Below are 13387 nucleotides of genomic sequence, written 5' to 3' on the forward strand. Positions count from 1 at the left end.
AACCTTGTAGACCATCTACGGATGGCGCTCTGAGCCTTACTAACGAACCTTTTTAACCAAGAAATGCTTTTTCTTTTTCTCATGAGTGGGCGTTCACTCCTTAGCCGGTGAGAATTCTCACAGATGGGGATGATTTTTAGTTACTGAGAGAACTCGTTCTGAATGAAAAAATTTAAGCACTTTGTGAAGTAGATAGCCTGCTACTATAAACAAGAATAACGCTTTCTAAACTTTTTTACAAGAAATTAAGATAGCACTTACTACAAATGAACGGGGTATGCTGGGCTTTAGTATTAATAAAAATAGGCAAAAGACCGTTTTTTTTTGGTTACGTATAAATCAGAACAGTACATGACAGTTTCGACAGGACAATGTACGTGATATAATGTGTTTAATAGCAGCTGAACTTTCCTTATCGAAATGATTGTATTGCATAAATAGATACAGCCTTAGAAGGCAAAATGTTATAAAACAGCTGTTAAAAAGGTTGGTATTCTTAACATTTACCCCTTTTTTTATTAATCACGACAAAGCCTACGACAATAGCACAAGAGTTGTAGACATAACGGGGGCGCCGTGAATCTATCACGGTTGAGCTCTACTAAAAGCTATTTACTAATAGTCACGTTTAACATTTATTGAACTTTGCTTGCTTCAAATAACTGGTGTTAGGCCTTAACCAGCTAACTTTATGAATTTGATTTAAACAAACTCAAAGTTCATATCCTTTTATAAAGTAAAATATAAACGGATTTAAAAGTCTATCCATGTCGCAAGAAATTTCGGGTGTTTCTTACTACTTGGTATATAGTGAAGCGCTTACTTTCTCTTTTGTACTCAGGTCAGGGAATATTGGACAAAGAAATATTAAAAAGCGCTGTTCTTTCGGTGTTAAAAAAAGAAAAAAACTATGAAAAGTATATTATTTTTATAACCTTCCAGCCTTAATATCAAAGTTGTCTGTTAATAATAAGATAAACGCAACGCATCTAATCGAAAACCTTTTATAAATTTTAGATTTACACTAAAACAAATAAGACGTCTACTGGAAACTAGTTTAGCGCTTCCCACTTTCACTCTTGATGATCAAACATGTAAAGAGTTTATTAGCCAACTCGTCCGCGTATACTTGGTAAGCTGCCTTTATAATTAACTTCCTAGAGATAAAAATTATATAGATTTGAGCCCATTAAAAAAAAAATCTTTTGATTACCGCTTTGTCATCATGTTTTATTCAACTCAGTTTTTTTTATAAAACTTTCAATTTGTTGCAAACAACTTTTATTGTTATTAAAAACTAAAAATTGACTAATAAGTAGCGTAGATTGTGCTTTACTAGTAAAACCTGATTGAATATTTAATATATGTATATTATAAATATAAATATTTTTTAATGCTCTTATATTATTACGCCTTTAAAGGATTTTATGTTTAGGATGAAGTTGAAAACAGTAATATAAGTTCTGGAAATAATATTACTACTTCAGAAGCTCTTCTTAGTGCTACAGAAAAGAAGAAAACTATTGTTACTGACAACTCTTACAGCAATAGCGCTTCAGCGGGAAGAAGTCGAAAACGCTCTAATAAAAAGAATGCGAGCGAAAAACGGAAGTCTTCTACGCCTGCAGAGCAACGAATTCAAAAATTAAAAAAGTATGTACGACTTTGCGGGATCGTGCCGCCTTACAAGATGCTGAGGGAAGAGCCCCAAGTAAAACAAGTTATTATATACTACAGAAAAACTTCCTAGTTACTTGCATTCTACTATTCCCCTTGAGCTAGATTGCCATTTTAAAAGAAACGCTCCGAAATGCAGGCATTCAAGGTATAAAAAGAGCACTACTTTTAACTAGAGAAGTGCTCATAAGTAAATATATATAAAAAAGGAAAGCCGTCTGTTGCTGCTTGCCAGAAGCTCGGTCTTAAGAGGGAAAAGCAAAGGGAAGCGGCGGAGCTGGACACAAGTAGCAAGTTGCTTTCTGGCTTTTCTTTAACTCGCTTGACTATTCTTCTGTTGGGGCTGAAAGGAAACATCATAACCAATCAGAAAAGAACACGAGGACAGAAAATCGAAGACGTCCCTCGCGCGGTTGGATTGTTAATATATTTTATTATTGTAATTATTCAGTTATAAAAAGTTTATATATTCATTTTCTTTACAGGCACCTGTGTTTAAACTAGACCACTTTGAATCGGATTAGTTGTAGACAAAGTTTAGATATAAGGACTAAAGGTTGTTTAGCAATTTATTTAGATGCACTTTTTACTTTAGTGTTTATCTTTTTTAAAACACTTATTTTTATTAGAACTAAAGGGTTTAGGATCTCCACTTTTTACTTGTTCCTCTTAGTAGGCTTATTATAAACAGGATAAGTGCGAAATCTTTTCTGTAAGTGAATTAATAAAATCTTTTTAAACACAAATAAAATTTAAAAAAAAATAAAGCCAAAAACTTAATAAGGAAAAATCTTATATCTTTTCGTGATCTGCTCTTTAGGAGGCTGCACTACCGCCCTGATTCTTTCAATTAGTATATTATTTGACTATTTAGAATTACCAAAAAAAAAGACCATCTGAGGCAGTACCTTTTAACAATTAAACTTAAAATATAAATTGTTGCTGTCTAACATATTCTTTCCGGGCAGTAGAGTTAATAAGCTCTATTAACTTATATATAAGAACAGGTTAAGCGATATTTAAAATTAATAGAATAGGTGTATGTGAGAGCCCGCCTCTGAGAAGAGTCATAAAATATTGCTTTTCTCTTAACCATAGTTTAAAGTCAACATTTACCCCTGTTAAGGCTTTTACTTATAATTGTACAGAGAAAGACTTAGAAAACCGCCTTTTTTTTGGGCAGTCTTATATGAAAAAATGTTTGGGATAACAGAAATTAGAGTTATAGGCTGGAATTATAGCTCTTTTGAGGGACAATATCTTATAGCATCTAACTAGGATTTAAATATTTAAAAGTATTACTAAAACTACTTATGCATTTTTTTATTATATATAATACTGCTATTTTGAAGTAAACAAGATAGGCATTAAGTTCTATAATTCTTTTTAAATACTCTTTAACTATAATAATTTATTCGTAACAGTTATTTGCCCTAAAATAAGTAAGTAAAGTAATCTATAATAAAAAGCACTCCATTAAATTTGTTGTCAAGTCAAAATAGTAAATACTGATGCCTTTAGTGTTAATTCCTTAAATTTTAAAAAAAGATCATTAAAAATTAGTTTATATTCGGCACCCCTCTCTTAACCTGTTAATATAAAGAAGTACCATAACATTATCTTTCAAAATTGTTACTGTTGTAAATTTTTTCGTAAAAATTCTATAACGCTTTATTAATTGGTTATATGGATCCCTGATATATATGTAAGTTTAGATTGAGATCTATTTAATGTAGTTTGTATTAGAGGATTTGCTTTCTTAAGTCTTTATCGCTATTTAAAATTCAAGTATCAACTGATACGATACTGCACGTGACCCCCCGTGCAAAATTGTTTCAATCTTTATACGAAAGTTTCATGATCATCATCATAGGAGGGTTTTTTATGCGTTTGAGTGACTTTAAAGGATTGCTTACTTAAAGAGCCTCATACTGAGATCGCTCGTGAATGTGGTGTTAGTAAGGTCACAGTATCCCGGATCAAAGCTCATTATGATCCAAATCGACCTTGCAATGAACTTGGACGTCCAAAGAAGTTGGAAAACTTGGATGTAATTTGACTTGTACGACAAGTGACGTGGGGCGCAACTGAATCTGCACAGAAAGCTTCAAAAATCCCGGAAACAAAACATTAGGTAGACCAGTTTCAAGATCGACCGTATCGAGAGCATTTCATTCTGCTTTTCTCCGTGCGAAAAAAAAAGGTAATTAAACCCACTTTAACAGACCGTCACAAGCGATTAAGATTCGAGTTTGCGAAGAAGTACGAAAATTGGTCCATTTTTGACTTGGAAAAAAGTAATTGTTTCGGACAAGACCAGGATCAATCGATATGGTTCAGATGGTATCAGGTGGTATTGGAAGCGATCTGGCGATTGTCGAATACTTGAACGCCAGGGGATGCAAACGTATAAACATAGGGGAGGATCGATTATGATTTGGTCCTGTATAACAACTAAGGGGGTAGGATTGATAAAAGTGTCAGGAAGCCTCACCGCAGCACGTATCTAGGCATTAATAAGATTGACCTACCCAGAACATGCGATTGGTATGGCCTTGGTCTTGAAGCGGTTTTTCAGCAGTTTAATGCTCCATGTCACACTGCACTATCTGTGCTCTCATAGCCCCAATTACAGTCGTCCCAAATGCAGACTGGACTCCGCAATCTCCTGATCTCAATCTCATTGAGCATGCATGGGGGATCTTGAAGAGAAAGTTGGAATCATACTAATCAGCTCCTGCTAACTTGGAATGAGCTTCGGACACGTGTACCATCAGAATGGTAAAATATAACACCGAATCGATTCTAGAGTTCGATCGCCAGTATGCCAAAGAGGATACAAGCAGTGATTCTGGCAAAAGAAGCTAAACTAATTATTAAAACCTCGTTTATTAAACTAAATTTTTTCTACGTGCAAAATTATTTCTATAATCTTTCAACTTTACAAGCTAATATCTTTCCGAATATTAAACCAATTTAAGATCAAGTATTACTAAAGTGTAGCTAGGACATATAAGTTTACTGTGTATAAATTTCAAAGTAATACATTACGTTATTAAAAAGTTATTCTATATTAAATGAAAAAAATGCAAAACATTGAAACAATTTTGAACGATAGCTTACCTTGAGGCACTGAGCAACAGCGGAAGTATATCGAAACCGGACTCCGCTGTTTGGCGTAAAAAAAACACTAGTCAATATCCACGCATTGCTGTTTTTTAATTATATAGCACAGGCTTACTACAGGCGTGATTAGTAATCCATTACCGCTTAATCTACTCTCTCTTCTAGTAATTGAGGGTGCGGAGACTATAACTTCCCTAACGATTCTTTACGCTATCAAATGAGAAGAACGGGTGCGCTTTATCACTGCTACATAGTATACATCAATAAATACGTGATAGCAAAGTGATAATAACGTTACATTTATAAAATAGTTTAGTTTAATACCATTATATTTTTAAAAAACAATTAATAGAATTTAATAAAATATACCTATAAACTTAGTTATATTTCTCCTCTAATAGAGCTAAGAAATGTTTTGGTCGCGAGTATTTGGTGTACGTAATAAGAGCCTGCTGGCTACTGAGTGACTCAAGTAAGCCAGTTCCGTGAAATTTACCGTTTTTTTATTAAAGTCTACCGCCCTATATGATACTTCACTGATTGCTGAGAACTTTATATCCTCTACTAACTTTACAAGAACGAACTGTAATTTGCAATAATTTAAAATTTTTTGGTTAAATAGTATTTTTTGCACATTTTTTTTAAAATATTATGAATTCGTAGTGTTAGTTATGCACCCGTCAAAAAAAGGCCAGAATTAAAGTTGATATTCTTTCTAATACAATTTATATAACACCTCACAGTTTTTAAACAATTATATACAATAAGAACATTAAATTTAATCTACAATACAGTAATTCGGCTGTTTTGGTCAAGAGGCTGACTTAGTAACATAGCGACGAGCAATTTACTACAACTGTTTTATTATTGTTAATATACTTGGAATAAGAAAGTTCTACATTAAATTTAAAAAGAAAACCTAAGAAAGCTTTTACTTGTACACGACTTAGCGGTTAACTAAAAATATTTGTAAAAAAGAATAATGGAAGGCACTGCAAATTTTAAAAACCCAATCAATACGTTAAAAGGGAAGTTTTTTATAGGAAATGACTGCCATTTCATTACCGATCGCCAGCTAATCGCCTTGGCTATATGCTTATACTGTTTTAGAGAGTAAACTGTTATGTCCTTGTCATCTGATAAGTATACGCAGGATCCCAGCGAACGAATTTAGGATCTGCGTTACTTATTCAACCTGTTACTCTCTATATCAACTATTACACAACTCAACAAGCTTCTATGTTTTAATTCTTATCATCGTTAACTTAACTAAATAAGTAGCACGTCAATCCTTAGCTAACCTTCGCAGCCCGATGTGCTATATTTCTTTAAGTGCTATTAAATTTAAACTTTCTAACGATACATAATCTCACTTGCATCGGTTGAAAAATCAAGTCTTCACTTATTTAACTTGCCTAGCATTAATTCAACTTTCAAGACTTTCAACATATTTCACAATTTTCAATCTTGACATTTTTTTGATAATCTTTTTTGGGGATTAATTTGCTTCGACTACGATCCTTCCTATCCGGCTGTTTACTTAATAAAAGTCTAACTTATTAATTTCAGGAACTACTGATAGTGTTTCTAACTTAAAATTCTCTTCTGCAGTTGTACAAAGTAGTCATAGCTTTACTCTTATTTATATTTTGATTATGGTGACAATAAAATTTAGTAAGTTAAACAACTAATATGGAATTCTTAATTATTTTAAGAAACTTTTTTTTAAGGCGTAAACGTTAAGTAAAAGCATATAAAAGTATAAAATATACTAACGAGCAAAAGAAGAAAGATACACAAATATAATGACATTTACTCAGTTTAGAAATTTGGAAGTCACCTTTGTGTACATAGGGGCAAATCTATTATATTATATCTGCTGGCGGAGTGAGTGAAACCGAAGTAACTGTTATTTAGTTAGAATAATAACGATTCTGTTTTCATTTGTTAAGAATAAAGCACATTTTATTTTAAGTAAAGTTATTTCTATATAATTATTAATGGAAACCAATTTTTTTAACCTTGACTCAAAAGCCGTGGACTGGGCATACAGAGATGAAGGTTGATTATAACTAATATTAGTACATGATTTTTAAATTTTTTTATACTAATGACAATATTAACATTGTTAATATTATTTTTATTACTTCTAAGGTGGAGCTAATGTAACTTTAAGTTATATAGGAGAAAATAATATTTATAAAGGCAAAGTTTTAAGGATTAGTAAACGCAACACTTCAAAGCCAAAAATTCCAGTACTGGCTAATTATTACTTTACTGAGTTACTGATGGCTCCTATATTAAAAAATTATACTGTTAAGACGGTGCTTACTATACTCATATTTATAGCTATTTATAATAATAACAAATAATCTTTTGTTAAATCATATTTTCTACAAGAATTTTACAGGCCGAGTTTATTCTTTCACTCACTTTGCTTATCAAAAATATATAAATTTTTTTTTGATTTAGACTTTAGTTAAGGTGGATCGACTTTTTCTTCAAAATGTCAACTCTTTGGTCTTGATTTTTCTTTGTATTACTTTTAAAAAAGCTGTAAACAAAAACTTTTTATCTCCTATCCCCTTTTTATCACGTAGTAATTAAAAGTTTGCCTTAAGATTTTTGAAAAGTAAATTATCCTTTTTTATGGTAATAAAACTATTTTTATAAAATAACATTATTAAATAATTAAGCAAAGTTTTAAATGATTGATCCCTAAACTCTTTTATTCTGAATGTTAATAATTAAATTAATTGTTACAACTTCGAATTTAAATTACTTGTCGCTTGCAAAAAATTCTTTTAGATCCAACCGGTGAGGCCAAAAGAACGTTGTGGCATGGAATTGGACTTTGAAGAATCTTTTTGCTTGCTGATGCGCGATCTTTTTTGTTTTTCCAGAAATAATTTTTTCCAATCTAATTTTCATATTTCTGTTGAGCTTAAGGTTTTTACACCGCAGCAATGCTAACACTTTATATATATATTTTTTTTAAGCATTCTGTAGTTTTGCAGTGTAATTTATTACTACCACTAACTTAATTAATATTAAATTTTCTCATCGTTGATGGAATAGTTTAATATAAGAAGTTTGTTTATATATAGATATAATGTTTATAATTAATAGGAGCTTTAAATAAAGAAAATTATTATAAAAATAATAAATTAAATTAAAAAATATTAAACAAAATAATTATTATATATAAAAATTATATATAATAAATTAAATAAAATAATAGTATAATTATCAGAATTAAAAAAATATATTATAAATATATAAAACATAAAATTATAATAATTGTAGATTTAAAAAAAATAATAAATAAATTTAAATATTATTTAAAATTATTTATATACATTTATACTAATTATTAATATTAATTATAATTATAGACTTTTCTTATAAACAATATTTTATACTATTTTAATTATATTTTTTTGTTATGCAGATCTGTATACTTTTTTCTTTTATTATTATAATTATCTTTTAAAAAGTTTCATTTCTTTTTGTTTTTAGCCGAAGTGGGGATTTCTTCCGAACTCGCCTTTTATAAATGAAAAGCACAAGAGAATAAAGCAAACGATGTGCCGCTTTTGCATGCACCAAATAACTAAATTCAAAGCGGGAGTAATAAACGAAAGTATAACAAACTTTAATTATTTATTTATTTATTTATATTTTTACTACTTCCACAACTAATTAGATAATTTTTATTTATTAGCGGAGAGTTTAACTCTACTAAGTACATGTACAATTATTTTTTAAAGCTTTAAAATTTTTAATTTATATAATCTAGTAGAATTTGCAAAAGGTAACTTGATCTTTTTTACCAAGGATTTTAACAATTGCGTAGCGCAAGTAGATTTATTAATTTACTAGCTAATTTTGTAAAATTAAGGTTATTAAGTGATGATAAGCACAGCTAGTTATTTTGTAGTGATTCTTCGGCGCACCTTCGAAACATTTTAACTAAAATTCGTGTTTGTGTAGAAGTTCAGAGTTTTACTAAAATAGTATATTTTATAATAAAAATTCACGTGTAATGCTAAAAAGTTCTGAAAAATTAATAAAAAGATTATTTTGTTTTTAAAAAAAATTAGGTTTCTGGTTTTTGATTTTTAGCTCGTCTTAATTTTTTAAATTTGTGCAATATCGCTGCGTTATGTGTAATTTGTTACTCTCGTAATTCTGGTGGTCGCGTTTACTTATTACTGAACATTTAAGGCATTTTACCAAATTTAAATTTTTTTAAAAAGTAATTTGCGTTTTTTTAATGGATTATAGTAGAGGCTTATTGGAATTCTTACCTTTTTTTTGATGTATTTTAGTTAGTCGCTTTTGCCCATTGGACCTGTATTCCAACGATCCCGTTAGGATGCAGAAAGCTCTTTATTCGTTGCTTCATTCTCCTCAAAACAACATGAAAGTTACTATCAATAACGTTTCTATAAAACGGGTGCGTATTTATAAGAAAAAGCACTGCAGAGCGTTTAGTAGGAGATAATAAATATTAACGACTTGTCACCCACATTTAGCTTTAAATAAATAATAGAACGAAAACTTTTTCTCGGTTTTACAAGAAGTTTTTTCTCGTGTATTTGAAAGGTTAGAGTTTTTGAGAGATGAGCTTCACGTTGAAGAAAGTTTCACACAATTTTTTTTTACTAGCGACGATCCACTTGCTCTTTATTGTGAGCTTCTGACTCAAGTTCTTATGAAAACCCAAATTCTGCGTATTTTTTTTTGAAATTTCTTTAAAAAGTTAACAATCATTGCTGATTGCAGAGATTATTAAGGAGGTCCAACTTGGGGACGAGTTAGACGTGGAGGCCATCTATCAACTTTATGTTTCTATCGTTGAAGAACTCGGTATGACCAAAGCTTGCGCACTCTTCGATGGTTAATTTTTTGTTAAATTTTTTTTTTACTTAACAAAATCTATGGCAAAGCTAGTTTCATGTAGTAAATTCATTATTAAAAACTCCACAGTAGCAAATAATAAATTAATATAGCGGTTAAATGATAACTGCGGTTTTATTAAAAGCTTGTCGAGTTGCTAAATGAAATTTAGTTACCTGCGTGAGCGCAGTATTTATTATTAAATTTTATTTGATATGATTAATTTTATAACTGTCTACTATAAGATTGGAATGAGGCATCGTGTCAACTCGTTCTTGCGGATTATAAGAAATCGAAAGACCCACTCCCTTCACAACTCCCCTTCTTTCGGCTTGAAGATAAAATATTGAAGATCCGAAAGTTTTTAGTAGCCGCTACTAGCAAGGACGTCTCCGTCATAATAACTCTTATAAGAGAAGAAAAGTAAAAAAAATTAGCTGTAAGAAGTTGCGTGGATATATTCAAATTTTTTATCCCGTAGAAACTCCAATAACAAAAAAGATCTCGTTGTGGATCCGAAAGGCGATATTTCTTACCAGTATGAATGCTCCGTTATCGATACGGATCCCAAACTTTTTATTAATATACCAAAATATTTGTAAGTGTCTTTTTTTTTACTGTTCCTTCCGGAAAATTCACAAGATGTTAATGCCGCTATAAACAAGCTTATAAATTAGCTTTATTAATATTTCATTTTATACCACCAGCAAATAATTATTGATTTACAAACAAATAAATTTTTTTATAAAATTTATAATGCAATTTTTAAACTTTGTACTTTTTTTCTTCAATAATTTTTTTCCCAACCAAACATTTAAACTTTGGTGTGATATTAAAAGAAAGGAACCTCATCATTTACTCTCTGTATTAACCGTTCAGAAATCTGGACCAGCAAATCGTCGAAGAAGCAATCAACTCTTCTATGAAACGTAACTGCCACCTCTAGCTGGTGTGCTTCTGTGTAGGTTTTTTTTAATACTGCTACGATATTATAAAATAAAACAATAATTTTTTTAATTTATGGTGCAATGTCGTTGAGGTTACTATAATAACGTGTTGAGTTTTTTTATTGAAAATTTTTTCAACCAAAAGTAAATAAGATTCGCACCAGAAACTTATTTTCTTATTAAAAGTTAAAGCGAACTATCTGAAAATAGTTAAATTTTTTTTTTAACAAAAGTTTGCTTTTAAACGGAAGTAGTTTTCAAGTACTACAGAGGCTCCGGCGTTATACTTTTTATATAATTTCAATTATGCTTCAAAGTTTTGTTATTAATAATGCTGAGCATTAGTCATTAATTTTATTTATTAAAAGATTTAACCATTATTATTAAGCGTTTCCTACGCATTACTACTAATGTTTGAGTAATGCAAAAAAAAAATCAATTGCTAAACAACTTTAACTAAGTTTTTGCATAATACGAAATATAGGTAAAAAATAATAGAACTTATTATAATAAGGAAGTATTTTATTGATCTTCTAAAAACAGATACAATACAAATGTTCCGCAAGAAAGCCGTTTTAGAGTAGCGCGTTTTTACACTACGAAAGCTCTAAAGGACTTTCACTTCCAATCTTTGGAGATTTTGATTTTATATTCAATGTCGAGGTAGAGCTTCTTAGTATCATCCAAAAACTTCATATGGGACATATACTCTCCTCGCCCAAGCTGGAATGCGGGTAACCAAATAATAAATTAAAACAGTTTTATTTATTAATAGATTAAAAAATTTCTATGAAATCAGCCTTATAAAAAAGGGAGCACTCTATAGTAAAATTTTGATTAAAAAAATAACTAATTTATAAACTTTTTAATGGCTATAATCTTTACAAACAAATTAATTTAAAAAGAATTTAAATAAATTTAAGAGCAATAATAAAAACTTTAAAAACTTTATAAAATTTATTGATGAATTCTATTTTATAAGTAAGAATGAAGGATCGTAGAAAAAAATTGAGAAACATACGGTTCCGGAGGGGGCTGGTTGGTAGTCCTGAATTGTAACGGTCTTGAAGTTATTAGATGGAGGGTAGGAGCCCAACATCACAGTCTCATCAACAATAGACGCGCCCATCTTTTTTACAGTGCCTAAAAAAAGATCGGACAGAAAGGTTTAAAAAAAGAGAAAAATAAATTCCACGCAAGTTTTCATGTGAAGATTTATGAAGGTAGAGGGTGGCAGTATCGAGTATAAGTAAAACAAAAACAGGCTGATCCTCGAGTGAGACACTCTTTTCTATTATAGGAACGCTAAAAACTTCCTTATTTTTTAAGTTTCCTTTGAAAATGAATCAAACTTGTTGAATGCAGAAAAATTTTTTGTGTCCAAAAAATATTTAACCCTTAACGCCAGCGAGATTAATAAAGTTATAGCTGTTATAGCAAAGATTAAAAGTTTACCCCTGAAAAATTATGTTTACAGTGAAAATAAAGTGAAAGGCTAAAGATAGAAAAAAATAAAATTCTTTTCGTAAAAAGTAAAGGGGAGACAAAGTTTCTTAACAGTCCCACTTTTTCTAATTGTATCGTAAAAATTGACTTAATTTATAAAGAGAACTGCAGTTGTAAAAAGAAAAGCCAAGTACGCCTTTTAAGAAAACAAAAAACAATCTGTGTTTAAAGGAAACACTACTCTTTAGTATAGTTAGTCAAAGTTCTTCTGGTTAAAATTTTTTTTTTACAAAAGCCTATAATATTGGAGACAATGATAACAGTATAAACGTGATCATAAAAATTAAATATATTTTTTAAGAAAAAAAGTTATATGTTTACTCAAGCAAGATAAAATTTAGTAAAAATGGCGCTATTTTAAAATTTTTGGAGTTTGGCTTAAAAGTAGTGAATTGCTATATATATATATATAATTATTGTTACTGTGTATTTTAAAGCCGTGCACGATTTGATGTTGTACACGAAACTCGACCAACATCTTAAACTCTGTACCCTCCTTTATAATAAGAGGCTCCTTATGCTTGATAACAGTTTTCTCCGTTCCTATTATAAATTCACAATTATAAGTCCTATTGCCAATGAAAAGGTTTCTTTAAAAAGTTCTATATAATATTTAACTTTCCATCGTAATCAGTGTTAAAATCAATTACGGCAGAAGGCCCATGCTCCTTAAAGACGATGGATAAAGATTTCACGACCACACGCCGAGGATCATCTGAAGGTGGAACGTAGTCAGGATCTAGACCTGAAGTAAAATAATTTTAGTACAAAGAACTCAGATAGTTTAGCAATGGTCATATAACAATTATATTCCCTATAAATACCGACCCAAACTTCGGAGATAAGCTTGCATACTAGGATCATCTGCTTCCTTTTTGAAAGCTTCCGCGTATTCATCCGTCATTTTAATTATGTTTATAAAACCTTAGAGTAGACAATAAAAATCCAGGGTTAGATAATAATCTTATTAATATTTTATAAATAAAAAGCTCTCGATAATTTGTTATTAAAAAGTTTTAAAGAGACACACAAATACTGATGAGAAAATAAGTATACAGTCAAGTTATTTTTAGGAAAAAATATTAGATAAAAGTAAGATAAGAAAATTGCAATAGGTATTAAGTGCACTAGAAAAAAAAATAGGCTCGCGCCAGAGTAGAAAGACCCACCTGGAATGCCAAGCAATATAAACAAATGTAAGGGCTCTGTAGGTCTACCCAACTGTTTAT

General features: G+C 30.2%; 3 protein-coding genes across 3 annotated transcripts; 2 read left to right on the forward strand and 1 right to left on the reverse strand.

The window, feature by feature from the left end:
* Window positions 1–767: 767 nt before the first annotated feature.
* Window positions 768–2389, forward strand: LOC135145867 (uncharacterized). The gene is made up of 9 exons (XM_064077996.1): window positions 768–786; window positions 842–917; window positions 1018–1132; window positions 1436–1720; window positions 1783–1825; window positions 1887–1964; window positions 2028–2089; window positions 2163–2233; window positions 2307–2389. Exons 1-8 carry the CDS (start codon window positions 768–770, stop codon window positions 2199–2201), a joined length of 717 nt encoding a protein of 238 aa, XP_063934066.1. The 3' UTR covers window positions 2202–2233; window positions 2307–2389.
* Window positions 2390–9180: 6791 nt separating this feature from the next.
* Window positions 9181–10307, forward strand: LOC135145868 (uncharacterized). The gene is made up of 6 exons (XM_064077997.1): window positions 9181–9262; window positions 9359–9411; window positions 9475–9539; window positions 9592–9705; window positions 9951–10128; window positions 10187–10307. The coding sequence occupies exons 1-6, from the start codon at window positions 9182–9184 to the stop codon at window positions 10305–10307; spliced, it is 612 nt and encodes a 203-aa protein (XP_063934067.1). The 5' UTR covers window position 9181.
* Window positions 10308–11173: 866 nt separating this feature from the next.
* Window positions 11174–13208, reverse strand: LOC135145879 (uncharacterized). Its single transcript, XM_064078011.1, has 6 exons — window positions 13189–13208; window positions 12987–13082; window positions 12778–12903; window positions 12582–12698; window positions 11674–11795; window positions 11174–11375 (listed from the first exon to the last, which is right to left on the reverse strand). The coding sequence occupies exons 2-6, from the start codon at window positions 13060–13062 to the stop codon at window positions 11271–11273; spliced, it is 546 nt and encodes a 181-aa protein (XP_063934081.1). The 5' UTR covers window positions 13063–13082; window positions 13189–13208; the 3' UTR covers window positions 11174–11270.
* Window positions 13209–13387: the final 179 nt, after the last annotated feature.

Source organism: Zophobas morio, unplaced genomic scaffold (assembly GCF_036711695.1).
Source record: "Zophobas morio isolate AGI-343-1 ecotype UQ-CSIRO unplaced genomic scaffold, CSIRO_AGI_Zmor_V1 ptg000194l, whole genome shotgun sequence".
In the NCBI taxonomy this organism is placed as follows: domain Eukaryota; kingdom Metazoa; phylum Arthropoda; class Insecta; order Coleoptera; family Tenebrionidae; genus Zophobas; species Zophobas morio.